The following is a 16360-nucleotide window of genomic DNA, read 5'->3' as shown; positions in this document are numbered from 1 at the left end:
TGACTGACTTGAGCGTCAGATGGTCAATGCCGGAGACCCCTTCTCTGAGCTAGTACTGACACTATTTATTTTACAGAATGGAATGAAATCCATGTCCAATCAACGAAACCGCCACCTCCTAACTTTCCAATTTTACGATTTAAGACACGATCAATCTTGAATCGTGACAAATTAAGTACGAAATGATTTAGACCGTGATCCATCAATTATAATCACTTTAGAAAAATAAGATTAAGGATCGAACAAGCTAACATTTCAAACCGGGTCGGATCTATATGAAATTTCACCTGGCGTAGTGGAAATCGTCGTACCCACCTGCCATGCAGCACCGATTAGCCATTTTGATGCAAATCCAAATCGAAATCGAAATGCTCTGTTTATATATAGACAGAGCAATGTCCAGCAGCGGCACCCAGAAAGTTCTCTTCTCTTCTTTTCCGGGGATGGCATGCATCAACATGCAGCTCGGCGCCGACCGGCAGGCGCTCCGTGGCGTGCCGGCGGGGGGTGCGCCGCCACCGATGAGTCCCCGAGTCTCCTTCTCCAGCGACTTCGCGGTGGAGCCGCCGGCGGTGCAGCGCCTCCCACCGGCAGACCCGAACTTCGAGTTCGCGGCCGGCGGGGAGTCGGCGACTATCGACGCCGACCAGCTGTTCTTCAAGGGCCGGCTGCTGCCGCTGAAGGACAGCGGGCAGAGGCCGCGGGGGGCCACCACGCTAAGGGAGGAGCTGATCCGGTCGCCAGCCGGCAACGAGGAGTGGCACGGGAGGCCGTTGAGGGGTTCCCCCATCAAGTGGAAGGAGCTCCTGGGGCTCAAGAAACCCCACTGCAGCTTCGTAGCCGTGCCTCTTCCGGCTCCACCGCCGGCGAAGAAGAAGCAGAACGACAAGCCCACGCAGGTTTACTCCGGCCCCAAACTCACTCCTTTCGACTCCAATTCAACCAGCTCACTGAATCTTACATTAATTTGACAGGTCGCTTCATGAGAGCACGAACGCCGCCGCTTCTTGTTCTTGTTCCTGTTCCTGTTCCTGTTCTTGATGAATGATGGTGTGGTTCTTAATTAGTGGAGCTGGGTGGTGCCTTGATGATTCGAATGCAGACGACTCCTGTTTTTTTGCGGGGAACTGGAGCTGACTAATTGAAGAGCTTGTTCAGTGTTTCATCTGTCTACTGGCCAAGTAATTAATTGTACTTTTAATTTCAATCAGATCCTCTGTGTTTTTCCTTTTTTGTCTTTGTTTCTTTCTCCTCCTTTTTTTTTTTTCTTTGTTCAAGATTTCTGTACAGAATGTAATTTGCGTATGGGAAATAGTTCATCAGATCTGTCAACTAAATTCGAAGCATAATTTATGTATATTTAAGAGTAAGTTTTTATTGGATAAAAAATTAAAAGGACTTCCTTCCTATGATAGCAATATCTATATTAAAAGAGATAAATTAGGAAGCCAGTACATGTGTTTTCTTCTCTTTTCTTTTCAAAGTCATTGAAGGGATATTTCATTTTGATTCATCAAATTTTACTTACCTAAACCTGTTGTACCCTCACCTACTTTCTATTATTTTATTTATTTATAAATGTTTTTTAAATTTGATACCAATCTTGATCAAAATATATGCCTATTCAGGCATGAGTGTCCTTTTTTTCTTCTTTTTTTTTTATATAAATGGGTGATAAATTCTGATGTGCAAGGACATTTATAGTAGAAACTTTTAATATTTTAGAATTTTTTTTTCTTTTACCATTTAGAAAAAGGGCAATGTTTTGGGTTTTTTTTTTTTTAATTCATGTTAACCCAAGAGGGCTTTTGGTCTAGAACTTCCACAAATGGTTACTAGGAGATTTTTTATGTGAGATCTAAAGATGACTTCAATGAAACTCACAATTCCAAAATCATCACACAATTCCAAAATCATCACGAATGCATGATGAGGTCCTAGGCACCGTGATTTCCTTCCCTTCCACAAGGCAAGGAGCGTCTGAAGTGAACATTATCACCTTTTGCATCACACAAATGCATGATGAGGTATTGAAAGAAATGTGCAAGAAATCTTCAAAAATCAAATAATTACCTAACTTCAATATTGACACCTCTAGTATTCACCTTCAACAATTTTTATTTTGAAGCCTATCATTGTCATAGATGTCCTTTCTTCGCAATGAGAGTTCCCATAGGTTGGGTCTTTCATGGATGGGCAAATTCACCACTTGGAATTTAAACTAGAATAGATGAGCTTAATCCTTCCCTAGTGAAGCCTAACTTCTTCAAGTATCGAGCCATATCAACCTAGCTTCTCGCGTCCATAAGCATCTTGATATAGGAGATTCAAGTTGTAAGCCATTTGTTCCTTACCTTGTAGAGTAACTCCAAGAAAAAACTCTGTTTGACCTGCGCCATTCGACTATGCCTTTCTCGGTTACTTGATGAGTTGTCTATGCCTATCCGTAGAGCGGCGGCAAATGAATCACTCCAAAGCATGCTTTCTTAGGATGCACAATCCACATCACCGCCTGCACAGCGCCAGTCGGCTCTTTAACAAACACTGGATCATGAGGCCACAGCATTAGGACATTTCCTTTGCCATCAACTATTTAGATGAATGATTAGAAGGAACCATCTTTAATTTGGTGGTTTCTAAGAGAATGCACTGTGTATATCCTGTAACAAGTCAATCAGGTCCCTCCCTGCTCTTTCTCTACATCTTAGTACACCACAATTATTCTTCAGAAAAATATCTCCTCCAGTCAGATACATACACTGATCAACTTTCATCTAAACTTCATGAACACAATGAGAACATAGATTATGTTTGATCATGTGATTCAATAATTATCCTGCATGCCCTGATGCGAACAACTCAATAATGTTGTTGTTATGGTGGAACTCTCAGAATAAGAAGCCCTTGGCTCTTGTAACCCTACAGTGGTTGTTCTTCATGCTTTTGAGAATGAGTTGATATCTGTAATGGATTCAGGTGAGCCCATTAAGATCCAGAGCTTCAAGGTTGACTGCATGAATGGCAGAGACCAGAACCAGGTGTAGTATTTAATAATTAGCAATACGATCATTTATTCAGAGTTGGTTGCATTATTCCATTAGCAGCATTTGGTCCAACTCCAACAGTGGTCATGGATGATTAATTGCAGTGTGATGAGTGATTGCAATCAGCCTGGTGTGCAATTAATCTGAATGATTTTTCTTGGATCAGGAAGATGAGTCAGTTCTTGAGATGTTGATTCAAACAGTGCAGGGTCACAATCACTGTCTTTGAAACATTTGCAACTGTGGTTCACTCTGGATTTACAGGAATAATGGAACCCAAGGCAGTTTTTAATCTGTATTTTCATCAAAAGAGAAGGGAAAAAAACAGTTGCAATAGAAATAATATCACAAATTCTAGTCTGTCTCATCTGACTTTTAAAAGTTAAACTACCAAGCCTGATCTCGACTGCTATCTCTTATAGTAACCGCTCTCCCCTATTGAAACCCTATAACTTCATCCTTGATTCCTCTAATCTTTGATGGTGACAACCTCTAGCTTCAATGCACCTTTTCTTTTCTACAACACTCCTACCTTATCTTCTATATCCATGCCAGATTAAGCCAATTACTCGCATATTACTGTTCTCCCATCTAGCTAACTAGGGAGTTATCCTTCACATCCAACCACTTCTTGAGAATAGTAACTACCCTCACTAGGGTTTCTTTTTGACTAAGAACCACAATTGCTGTCTTTGCTAGGCTTTCATGGCACATCATGATCAACACACACACCTTGATTCCCAAGGCAGTGACTCTAGTACCTAGCCGCCTAGTAAAGGCGATTGTCATCCTTGCCTAGCTTACACATTGTGGTTGAAGGTAGCAGTTGTCACATGCCCATCAATGGCAAGAAGTTGTCCACAGATTGGTAGTTTGGGTTCAATAAATTCTATCATAGTTTTGTCTTTTGTGTATATAAACTAAAGACTGTTGGATTACTCAGTGGAGCACAAATAAGATCCTTGTCTGCTTGACCAGAGTTTCAAGCTACAGATTAAAAAAAAAAAGTTCAACTTAGATTAAGAATTCGAGACTCGATGAGGTTAAATAAACTACTAGCTAGTTACATATCTGTGCTCACTGGCAAAATCCTTTTTAATAAAAGTGACACCCTCTTGATTTGAACTTGACACACAAAAAGTCAAAATCATTTCACTTGTTAGCCTCCTTTCAAGTTGTCCAATCAATTTCCAACTAATGCTGAGTGATTAGTAGCTAATGATAGCTAGTGGAGGGTTCATTTTCTTACATCTGTGTATGTCTGGAGATTGACTACTGCAGAAGATATGGCTGAACTATCAAGTAGCTTGTTTATATTAGCATGTAACAGTGTATGCAAGAAAACAGATGATACACATTGGAGCATCAATTAATCATCGGCACGTGGGTTGCTCAAACAAGTTCCACAAGGAGATTGGCAGCTAATAAATCGAGTGGCATCTCATTAATCATACTTGTTGGTATTGATTTGCCCATAAACAAGTGTGCAAGAATAGAATAAATAATAGAAATTGTGCAGTTAAATGCAACCATCATCCATTGCATGTATTAAGTATTATAACTTGTAGTAAAAGAAAGTGTTGAGATAGGATTTGCAAGAGGAAGTAGTATCTGTGATAGTGTTGCATTACATGACAATTAAACAGAAAGATTAAGTGAAAAGAGCTGAGATTCTAATCAATTTTCAGTAAACCCCTTCCAAGAAATCTAGGATACTTTCGCAACAAGACTAATGCTCAAGTGTTGTTCTCAATGTGTAGATTGTTGGTCTTTACTGTATCAGGAAGGAGACAAAAGACATGCTATCATGATTTCCTAATGCTAGAAGTCTAGCTACCCTCCAGTTTCTTTGAAACAAACCTGCAGACGACAAGCTCCGTGATGGTTGAAATTCTTCAGAGAGCCTTCTTAACTTGGAAAAACCCTGATCGCTCTTCATTTGCTGCCGCAACATCTTCAGGGGATGCAACAGCAACTGCCACACCTTTGTTCTTCACTGTTTCAATGGCATCCGCAAATTCCTTGAAGTGTGTTAGACTGCATAGCAGAAAGACATCTTAAGTCACATATAACGACATATCATACAATTGAACTACAACCAATTAGATGGAAGTATGGAACATCAAATGAACCTGGTTGATAAAATTTCTTCACGTCTTATTTGGCGTTCCTCATCTGTCACACCCAGTAAGTATCGTAGTAGACTGAAAGAAATAAATGGCAGTTAATAACATGTCTTCTACATTAAAAATCATCAAGATCCATAACCACAAAATACTAGACATCAATAAAAATCTGAACAAGTAATATAAACTTTGCATAAAAATAGATAACATCAGATCCAGTACCAAATATGATACACAAATTCATCTTATTGGATGAATTAGTCGCGCTTAATGAAGTGGGGGCAGTTCATTAATTCACAGATGAAACGGGAGCAGTTAATAATTCACAAATTCTGCAATGTCCATGATGTACTATAACATACTTTTGAATCATAATTGCCAATAATTTTCCTGATGACCATCGTCTCCAGAATACCCTTTTATGGTACAGGTATGCAGTTATAAGAAAAGAGACTCATGGCTTATTGAAAAGTTTTAGAGGGTATTCATCCTGAATAGTTTAAGTATTTGGAGAAATTTAAATGAACCTTGAATCTAGACAAATAGGTAATTATAAAGAACTGGAACTGACATTGTGCATACCTGGTATATCCTTTCGCATCAGGAAGCTGGTATGAGTCCACATCACCAATGGTACCAATAATAGCCTTAGTGAGTGTATCGTTATCTAGTTCCAGATCACGAAGGAAGTTGGCAGTTCCGTCATATACATCTATAGTTTTTAATAGATTTGGATCCCGATAGGACAAATATGAAAATACGCCTGTTATAAAACCCCAAATTAAGTCAAAAAGAAATTCACATTTCTCTAAGAAATTCAAATCAGTTTGCAACAGAAACGTGGGATTACCTGAATGAGTGTCAAAATCACAAAAGCCGCCATATGCACCACCACTGACTCGTACACGATCCCATAACCATGTGTTACCAATGTACTTGGAGATGACGTACGCACTTCCATGGAGCTGATACCCTGTTTCATATATGTTACCAGCCTTCCCAACATAATTTACCTGCAGAGCATATGATGAGAAAAGTTTCTAAAAGGATAAGAAGCTCAAACTTGTAGAAAGTATTTTGGATGACGATAATTTCACCTGGGTAGGAATCACAATGGCTTCATTTCCAGGAGAAATTAAAGACTGCCAGGAGCCAGTCTTGAGTGGTTGAGTATTTGGTAGTAAGCAAATAAACTTATCTAGGTATTTCATGGAGTTCGTCAAATTCTTTCCATCAGCAGTGACATTAATCAAGCAACCTTCCCGACTGAGCAAGGTTCTACGAATCTCATCAAGTGAAGAAGAAATTCCTTCCCAATCTTCATCAACTCTCTTCTCAAGATTTTGTATAAACTCAAAATAACTGGATAAATTCAGATTAAAATATTTAATCATTCCATACAAGTTTCAGTATAGATAATGTAATAGATTAATTTCCTAGATACTGATAAAGATAGTAAAGCACAATGTCAAATATATCTTTAATGTAAGCCTAATTCAGAAATGTTCCATCAATATCAGATGTTAGAAAAACACTACTGCAAATATATTAAAAATTAATGATTACTGAAATGACAATTTGATGCTTTTTGGAACAAAATGTTTTAAGAAACCAAATTAAATAAATAAATAGACCTGACACCACCCATCTGTTCAGAAATCCATCCTGCAACATTTAGCTTAGCATCCATTCTTCTAGCTGCAATCCCATGACCACTGCCTCGTAATTGGCTCTAGAACCAATGACATAAAAGAATTTTAATATCAAGCAGTATTCTAAGACTTAGACCACCATGCGAACTGCATCTGCCAGTGTTTTCCAACATGGACCAACAAATGAACCAGTTGAGGCAGCAGTTCACAGGTTGTAATTGTCAAACTGGCTGCACCAGTCCTGGCATATCTTAAAATTTCAGTACTCACATGAAAAAAAAATCCAAAAAACATAGTTTACCTCCATTCTTGCTTTGCTTTGAGAAACAAATTGCTTAAAGCGTAGTTGATCAGTGAACTGAACATCCTGGAGAACACAATTGATCTGTAGGCCAATAATAGCGTTAGGTTCTACTACGAGTGCTGAATATCCTAGAAGATAATAAGTTTTTATAGTGCAACAGTAGAAGCGATGGAAATGACAATACCAGGTTAAATAGATCTTCCACCCTAGCTGCCATTGCTTTTCCCCGGACAATAAGATGGGTGCATGGATCGGCACTTCCCCGCACAGAAGATGTAAAAGGATAAACTGAAATTCCTCCTGTCTTTCTCCCAATCAGTTGATTTAGTTGCACAAAGTCCATATCTTTGGTGCCCATTTCTAGCAACGACTGACTAGAAAAGGAGATTTGAGTTAAATTTTTTTTTAAGAAACAAAGAATCCAAAAAATAACAAGATATGGAGATCACTGTGCAAATTTTGATCAAATGGTTTCACTCACCAGAATAATGGCACAAGCTGAAGAAGTTCTTTTTTTAGGTAACTCAGATCAAACACAATTTCTGAATAGAGAACATCATTTGTGAAAAGGTCATGCTGCAAAACCTTTACCCCATTGATTTCTCCAATCTATAGTGAATTGTGTTATATATTATTAGTCAATAACAACTGGTGCTCACTCGGAACAAAAATTCAAAATAGAAAAATATATTAATCAAAAGTTTAATGTCCATCATCTGACAATCATGATCAGACTCTAGTATAAACCAAATTAGATGTTCCTAAGCAGGAACCAATTACATTACAAGTGAAGGCAATTGTACTTCCGATAAACTTTAATCGTTAAACTGAGGTAGACTGAATATTGTGGGAGGTGGCATAGGATTAAGGGATGATTTTTACACATGCCAAGCATATATTGAAGGTGAAAAGAAAGGTTTAAAGACTTACTTCAGTTGGAATGTGAATAGGTTTCTTGGGAATATCATGTAGGGATAAACATGGAACAGATCTTAATGCTTCTGGTGGATCAGGAGTCTCTTGTTTTAATCGTAGCTCTTGTGTAGCCCGTGCAAGCTCAGCAAGATCTTCTTCTGTCATGCTTTCTTTAACTTTCTTAAGGATTTCTTTCTCATCTGCTTCATCACGAGAAGCTTTATCTGGATCAGGCTGTAAATGAAAATTCCTTAAAATGACATCGCTAAGAAGTACCAAATACAAGATTGTACAAATACCTGCATCTCAACCGTGACACGATGAGGATTATTTAAGATGAATTTCTCTATGAGTGGAGAAAAGACAGCTTTTGATCCTTGTTCTGCTATACGTGCTTTTAAAGATTGCAGTGGCTTCTCATATCTCAGAGGTTCAAAGGGATCCAAATCATATATCCACTTACCCTAAAGCATAGAATATTCTAAAAGTAAGGGTTGACATGGAACAACAACCATGGTAATTTATTTTTTTCAATAAAAATAGTATAGCAACAGAAATTCATACAATGGAGCGAAGCATCAAAGATAAGCCTCTTGGGAATGAACCTGTGTTGTTCTCCCTAAGTGAGAACTCAATTGTGTTCATGGATGCTTCAACAGCTTCAGACGTGAAACCTTCCTCTGCCAGATTCTTTAGTGTTTCTATAATCAATTCCTCAACCTTATGGATATCATCTTGAGAGACACCTTTAAGTCCAATGCTGAACTGAGGCTGAAGAAGCTCATCTTCAATTCCACCACCAACAATAGCCTCTCCCAAGCCACTTTCCAACAGAATCTTTCTTAGTGGGGAAGCTGGTGTTCCCAACAAAAGGTAATCCAAAAAACCAAGTGCAAGCTCTATCTCCAAGTCTAAGGGCTTTTCAGAGAGGAGCCAGTTAAGGCAGACCATGTGTTTCTTTTTGAGATCACCACCATCACCAGCTGGATATTTCTCAACAATCCTCAATGGCTCCTTGAACAGCTTTTGTGGTAAAATTTTTGATTCATTAGGGGCAGAACTTGATTCAAATTGATCAAGATACTCTGCATTTAGGGACAAACTTAGGTTAAATGTGTGCAATACTAAGCATTGATGTGCTAGTTTACAAGTGTTATAATGATTTCACCTTCCATTAGAAAGGTCCAACTATAACTAAATAAGAAAAACCAGACAGCTAGAATTGTTATTAGTTCCAATAATATAAATTTGATTCAAAGTTCTTAATAAGATTGTCAGGTAACGAGAAAGATTGTTTCAAACTTAATCTCTAATAAATGAATACCTTCACCTAGCAAAAAGGTCCAATGAAATAAAATAGCCCAACAAAGAAAAATCCAAATGTTCCAGATAATATACAGAAACTAGAAAAGTCATCGTGAATGCAAACTGTCTAAGATCTTCATACAAGAAAATATTCCCAAGTTCACAGTACCAATTTACAAGAGCATATTGACAGAGTAATAAACAACAACAACCAAATTAATTTGGAAAACCAATCATACCACTTATGATCCGTAGTCGCTCATTTGGATCATCATCCCCATAAAACCATATCCTAGCATTGCTCGGGTGGTAATATTTACGATGGAAATCCTGAAATAGAAATGGTAGGATGTTATATTTTTGCCAATAATCATTTAGAAAAGGTTAACGATTAATAACTGTTTGAAAGCATGTGTACTGATTTCTCTACATGTCATTTTCTATTTTCCTAAAAGTTTATTCAAAACTTTAATGATATCAAACAAAGGATGTAAGGTACACTAGTTATATTAATTAGAATAGAAAGTAGTTAAACATGTTGAGATACACGATTGTGCAATCACGCAACACAAGAATAATTTCTACAACAAAGAGAATCTAAAATGTAGATTACAAAGAAACAAATGCTCATATGTAGGCCAAACATCAAGACATGTCACAAAGAAAATAAAAGGCAAGACGGGTAGATACTTTCTTCACAAAAGTCTAAGATCTAAGAAATAGTATCCATTATTGAAATAAAAAAGAATTCAAAAGCAGGTTGAGTACTAAACAAAGAAAATCTAAAAAGGATAGCCAAAAATATTAAAATGCTATAAGCAAGATTCTAAAAAATATTTTAGGATAAACAACAAAAGCACACAATAGTCTTTGTCTAAGCTACATGTGATCACTACATGAATATTTTCCCTCCATTGAGCTCTATGCATGCATTGGATGAGAACATTAGTTTTTCTAGCATCCTAGTGGGATTATCCCCATAATTTTCTAAGAACCAAATTAAATAAAGCTCCCAGGAAATCTGAATTTGATTTTTCTACATATCAGTAAATATGTCTCAATAAACTAATGTAAGTTGGACTTAGAATATACCAAGGATCCAAATATAATTACATCTAAATCTGGCTTCAACATCACTTCTCTTTGATTTTTGGTAATCTATGTATCCGGGCTTCGCTCAGCTAATACTAGAGGTAGATGGCCTTCCCTCCTAGTTCGCCTACTAGTAAATCCGGAGCACAACTTATGCATACTTAGAGGCCGACGTGCAGAATTGTCCCCATTGGGATTCAAACTCTAATATTCTTACGTCACTTCTATTTGTGATTGACTTCTTGTTGGTTCTTTACTTGGTGCTTCCCCTCTTTCCCTCCTTGTGACCAGCTTTTACTTGGTGCTTTCCCTCGTGGACAGCTGATGAAATCAAAGAATGAGCCACAAGAAGAGAACTTCTTATCTCAGCTGGCTCTAAATGGCACCAGACAAAATAGGCTCTGACTCATGATGCTAATGAAACTGTGTATCAGCATGGGCAGCATAGTGAATCAGTGACATATACTAGTGTTGACACAATATTCAATTAGCCAGCTGACACTGATTGCCACTTAAAACCATGATTCTAACAACCTTAGTCTAGACATAATGTTATAATCACATTCAGCAATAAATACAAATAACTTCAACGACAGTAGATATGAGACTGTTTCACAGAAAAGTTGGTTTCTTTGAATCTCTCCAGAACAAAAATGGCATTGGTGGCATGATATCCCTGTTGTTAACAGGTAGGAACACCACCAATATCTCTGTAATAGAAGTAGCTTCTGTGATAATTAATGCATGGTTAAAATATGAAGAGGCATCAAACAATTGTAGCAAAAAGGTGACTACGCTCACCCCAGACACCCCTCATGTCCATCCCAAGGTTATGTGAAGGGAGGTAAATTACAGGGTCAACTTATAGCCGATCGCCAAGTTAGCTGGGGGGGGGTGATATTTTTTTCCATGATGACATGCACCTGCTGGGAATTGATCTCTTGCCCCATTGTAGCAAGTCTGCCACCCTCTAGCCAACTGGGCATCTTGTGGGGACTCTAGAGTCATCTAACATGAGGTCCCTTAACACATGAATTGAGTACCAACCTGGGACGTGAACTTACGTCCAGCAATTGCTTGTTTCAATATTTATCCTTTGTCTTAAACATCTTTAACAAAATTACAACCACAACAAGTATTACAAGCATTAATACTTGTAAGGTGTAACTAATCTACCGCACAAAAGAGGAACGAATAACAGGATTGAATGTTTTATGGTATAAGTACAAGGGACTATTCTCTTTTGTAAAATTAGATCCAGTTACACTTTAAGTCCAATTAATTCTAGTGCTCCTCAATAACTTTAGTCCTTGTGTGATATCATATCATTACCTATTCCTAAAGCATTAACTGAACCATTTTCATATAATCAATGATTATGGTACTCAGTTAAGTGAATCGAACAGATTCATCCTTGAAATCAATTAATGAAATTAAGGTAAAAATCATGACCCTAGTTTCTATAGAAAATACCAGGTGGTACAATGAGAAATAGCAGTGCTTGTAACCAGTCAAAAGAAAGTATATATGCTGAAAACCATTAAACATTGGCAAACATCTGCAGTATAATCAGCCAGTAGATATCATAATTATAATGGTCAAATAAATACACTTAAACATGTTAGCAGAAATGAAGTACCAACTACTTAAGATATGGTAGAATATTTTGAAGTGCTCTAAGATACAAACCTTGAATTCTTCAAATGTAAGTTTCGGAATGACCTTTGGATCACCTCCACTATCAACACCATAGGTATTTTCAGGGAAAAGGGCCTGAACATTTCATTACACAATGTCTATTAGGCATCCTAACTTTAATGATGGATGACTTTAAGGTGAAATCAGCGAAAAGGCATATTTACAAAAGAATACAAAACAGACGAAGACAAAAAAAAACAAATAAATAAATCGAGAAACAAGATCAAACAAAATACATAAATTTGAAGGTTGGAGGAAATGACTATTGAATTCACATCTATGTTGCATCTATGTAAATCTTCAAATATTGATGATACAATAAGAAAACAACAGTAAGCACATTTTCTCATGAATTTGCTAGTTTATGCCTATGCATTACTTAAATTAGTATTTGCAAACTAGTCAATTCAGGGATTAAACCAACTGACTATTTGTTTGGGAGTTTTTCTCCAATGTTCACTTGGTTCCAGTGACAAAGTAAAAAAAATTGAATAAACTAAAATCTCATAACAGACAACTGAAACGTATTGTTCCAATAAACTGAAACTCAATACTACATGACACAAGCCAATGTCACCAGTATCAATCATGTTGATGAGTATTGAGTCATGCTAACACTCAACACTACTTGCCATGATACAATTCAGGTCAACATGAATTTAAATGATGTTGTCTTAGCTTCTTTCTTTTTCTTCATCTTTTTCCTCACAAATTTTTATAATTAACTTATAGATAACATCAAATTATCTAATATTAAAAAGATAATTATATTACATTGTTTTAAAAGGTAGCCCCCTTGGTGGTTTCGGCAAGAGACACCCTGATTTAGTTTTATATGGCAAATATCATAAGAATGAAAATAATAATAATGGGAGATATTTGAGAGAATAATTGTGAGTGTAATTTCTTATTTTGCAATGTTGGTAAAGAACATAAAAACTTACCTGCTGAGTTACTCTGCCTAATATATTATCAGGCTGGGAATAAACTCCTTTCATCTCATTGAAAACAACACCTGAAACAACATGTTGAGCGCTAATCATTAGAAGTTCCATCAGTAATGAAAATAAAGTTTACTTGAGAAACATTTTAATTTAGAAATAATAAGAACCAAAAAACAACCTTTATATGAGATATCTTCTTCAGGATGGTTAAGTTCATAATGCCAACCTTCCTGTTGAAATGTTTGAAAGTCCTCGATGCATTTAGGAAATAAAACAGCATCCAAGTACACATCAACCAAATTGTAGAAGTCCTGATAAGAATTTCAATCAGAGAAATGTATAATCTTGTCACTTACAAATTTGTATACACAAGATGCTTTATACTTACCTTTGTATTTGTTGAAGCTACTGGATAACATGTACGATCTGGATAGGTAAATGCATTTAGAAAAGTATGCAAACTACCTTTCAGCAATTCAACAAAGGGTTCTTTCAGAGGGTATTTTTTCGAGCCACACAACACACTATGTTCAAGTATGTGAGGTATGCCAGTTGAATCATTACTGCCAATAAAATAAAACACAATCAATTTATCGTTTCACTGAATCATCACATGCTACAATCTCGTTCAATCATTTCAATGTAAAATGTCAAGCTGAAAAAATCCTGAAAGTAGCTTAATTGAAATTAGAAGTGTCTTGTAAGTAACTAAGTTGGGTAACAAAAAAAAGATGCAAAAAAGCATAAAGCGACAATGAGAAAGTAAAAAAAATAAGAAGACTATAAACTTATGTGATCTTGATACAGTAATTATTTATTCAGTGAAGGAAACAGCCTAATGTCTTCCTAGGTAGAATGTGTGCTAGGTTATGCATCCATAGAAGTAGGGTATTTACAAAACTTCCAGATATTACATGAATACATGGGTAAAAAAAAGGTGGATATAGTGTACTTACGGAGGAGTTCGGAAAACAATGCCAAAAACTTTATTCTCATCATCATTTGACACAGACATAATTTCTGCACCTGTCTTCCTGTGCCTATACAGTACAGCTGTAGATTTGCATTCATCTATCGTCTGTTCAGATATTATTTCAAATCCAAGTTTCTCAGCAACATCATTCCTTCTATCTGATTCTGCAAGCAAGTAAATTAATGGACATAGAAAATTTACTCTTAGAACACATATTACAAGAAAGTAAAATAATAGCCTCATTTAGATATATTGTAGAAAAAGGTGATTACACTCATCCCAGGCGCCCTCACAGCAGCTCATTTGTATATATATACAATATGGAGGTAATATTGCAAAAAACACTAGGAGCTCAACGAGATATTGAACAAGTGAAGGACAAACTTAACATTTGCATGCACATACTAGAACTTGACAGAATAACTGGAAAATGATTTAATATATAAACAACAAAGAAATTTAAATTTAATGAACTAAAATCCCTCAATACTTCAGCAGGATTTTGGGCATAATTTATATCAATTATTTTGCTTCTAATATTGTTATTCAACTACAAAACACCTAACCAAAATTGGTCTTACATATTCTTTGAGAATATGTGTTAGCAAAATAATATCCAATTCAAAGGACAAAAAAAAATAAATATGATAGTTTGCATAAATAAACAGAGCCTTAAATCAGTATTGATAAATGAAGTAGATAGCATTTCTGATCCTTTTTACAACTACAATTTCCACAGACAAGTGAATATGCACCTCTAATGCACTATCTAATACCGATGTTCAATTTTCTGATTTAACTTGATCCATCATACGCCATCAACCTAATTGATGGAAATCAAATGGAGTTACAACAAGATCAACATATTAGGTAAACATAAGAAAGGAAAAAAAAAAAAAAAAAGAGTTCAAAGCATTGATGAATCAATATCTGGAAACAAAAGAAATCTGCTAGAAAAAACAAGCAAAAACTCAACTTTGCGTCAAGAAAAATAATAAAAGGGTTCCCACACTGTAAAACTAAAATCAAAATCAATTCTTTAAAACTGGAACGAGAAAGAAGGAGAGAAACGCCGCAGGCGAATCAACCATGCTCCGTTCCTCTTATCCATACCTCTCTCGACGGGTGAGGTGGAGATTGCGCGGATGGAAGTGATAGGAAATCCCCTCCCCAAGCGAAGCGGCGGCGCGGGGCGGTTCCACCAAAGCGGAGAGCTGGCACAGGGCAGGGGGCGGAACTGCTGCGGCCGCCGGGGCCTGCGGAAGTTGGATGAGAAGAGACGGGAGGAGGAGCGCGACGAGAAGAGAAGGCGCCTGCAGACAGTGGTGGAGCATGATAAGGAGCGGAGCAGCGCCACCCCCTCCATGTCGCCCGCCGCCCTTGTCTTTGATTTCTTGGGGAGAAGGCAAAGGAGATGAAGCTTGAAGATAAAGAGGCGATTGCGTAATATTTTGGAGTGTGGTCTGTGGGCTTGAAAGATCCATCTGGGCTTAACACCACCAGTGAAATTCCTTCTGTAAAATTATTTTTTTTAAACTTAATATATCGAAGTAAAACATGATATTATTATTGTCCATCTAAATATTAATTACAAATGGCATTTTGTTAGTCATTTTTATAAATAAAATTGAATTTTTATGAATTTGAACAACAAAATTAAAATGTCGGGTAAGATCATTGTTTGTGAAATACATTATAATCTTGTAAAGGAAAGATGATGGATTTTAATTAATGAATATTTTCACTCTTAAATTATAAGGGTATGTTTGATTTGTTTATATTTTTATTTCATTTTTTAGAAAATCATATTCGTCAGGCTCCCTGTGCTCTACCTCTCCTCTCCCTCTCTCCCTACAGCTAGCCCTGCCTCCACCACCTGAGTTTGTGAGCATGCCAACTACATCGCCGATTTCCAGCGTCATCATCCACCAGCGAGTAGCTTCCAATTGATGGCGCTGCTGCTAGCGAGTAGCCCCCCAACCGTCAAAGCCGCAGTCACCCCTGCTCCCTCCCCGTGAACTCTCCCGGTGAAAGACTGTCACACCGCCGCCTCTCTTCCCTAAGGAGAGAGGCTCTTCCGCCGGCGACCACGTACGTCCGTCGAGGTCAACTCCGCTGGCAGCCCCTCGCCTTCCCTGTCTCTCACGTAGTCGTCGCCTCCAGCGGTAGTCGACGGCAGCTGTTGGCAGGCCCGCTGTCTCGACGGACCTCATAGTGTCATTACCACTGTCGGCAGCCTCGCAGCCAGATTCGATCATCTATGGCCCTTGTCTTTAGGTCTGACGTCGATCTTGCTCTCGATCCGCA

General features: G+C 37.4%; 2 protein-coding genes across 2 annotated transcripts; one reads left to right on the top strand and one right to left on the bottom strand.

The window, feature by feature from the left end:
- Nucleotides 1-363: 363 nt before the first annotated feature.
- On the top strand, nucleotides 364-1343 carry LOC122029947. The gene is made up of 2 exons (XM_042589089.1): nucleotides 364-899; nucleotides 975-1343. Exons 1-2 carry the CDS (start codon nucleotides 369-371, stop codon nucleotides 984-986), a joined length of 543 nt encoding a protein of 180 aa, XP_042445023.1. The 5' UTR covers nucleotides 364-368; the 3' UTR covers nucleotides 987-1343.
- A 3203-nt stretch (nucleotides 1344-4546) lies between these two features.
- On the bottom strand, nucleotides 4547-15480 carry LOC122030523 (presequence protease 1, chloroplastic/mitochondrial-like). Its single transcript, XM_042589736.1, has 19 exons — nucleotides 15167-15480; nucleotides 14037-14217; nucleotides 13469-13643; nucleotides 13259-13391; nucleotides 13081-13151; nucleotides 12128-12211; nucleotides 9586-9676; nucleotides 8606-9126; nucleotides 8341-8505; nucleotides 8057-8275; nucleotides 7608-7735; nucleotides 7311-7500; nucleotides 7124-7207; nucleotides 6805-6902; nucleotides 6268-6532; nucleotides 6021-6183; nucleotides 5753-5933; nucleotides 5177-5248; nucleotides 4547-5081 (listed from the first exon to the last, which is right to left on the bottom strand). Exons 1-19 carry the CDS (start codon nucleotides 15417-15419, stop codon nucleotides 4940-4942), a joined length of 3216 nt encoding a protein of 1071 aa, XP_042445670.1. The 5' UTR covers nucleotides 15420-15480; the 3' UTR covers nucleotides 4547-4939.
- Nucleotides 15481-16360: the final 880 nt, after the last annotated feature.

The sequence above is a fragment of the Zingiber officinale genome, chromosome 10B (assembly GCF_018446385.1).
Source record: "Zingiber officinale cultivar Zhangliang chromosome 10B, Zo_v1.1, whole genome shotgun sequence".
Classification (NCBI taxonomy): domain Eukaryota; kingdom Viridiplantae; phylum Streptophyta; class Magnoliopsida; order Zingiberales; family Zingiberaceae; genus Zingiber; species Zingiber officinale.
This window is presented reverse-complemented; position numbering and strand designations above follow the sequence as displayed.

Bases quoted from the DNA above. Each gene is read 5' to 3' on its own strand.
- LOC122029947 (XM_042589089.1), top strand. From the start codon at position 369: ATGCTCTGTTTATATATAGACAGAGCAATGTCCAGCAGCGGCACCCAG.
- LOC122030523 (XM_042589736.1), bottom strand. From the start codon at position 15,419: ATGGAGGGGGTGGCGCTGCTCCGCTCCTTATCATGCTCCACCACTGTC. The intron at 13,644-14,036 runs GTAAGTACACTA...TTTTATTGGCAG, and splicing joins ATTGTTTTCCGAACTCCTCC to TAATGATTCAACTGGCATAC. The intron at 5,082-5,176 runs GTTCATTTGATG...TCTGCTATGCAG, and splicing joins GAAGAAATTTTATCAACCAG to TCTAACACACTTCAAGGAAT.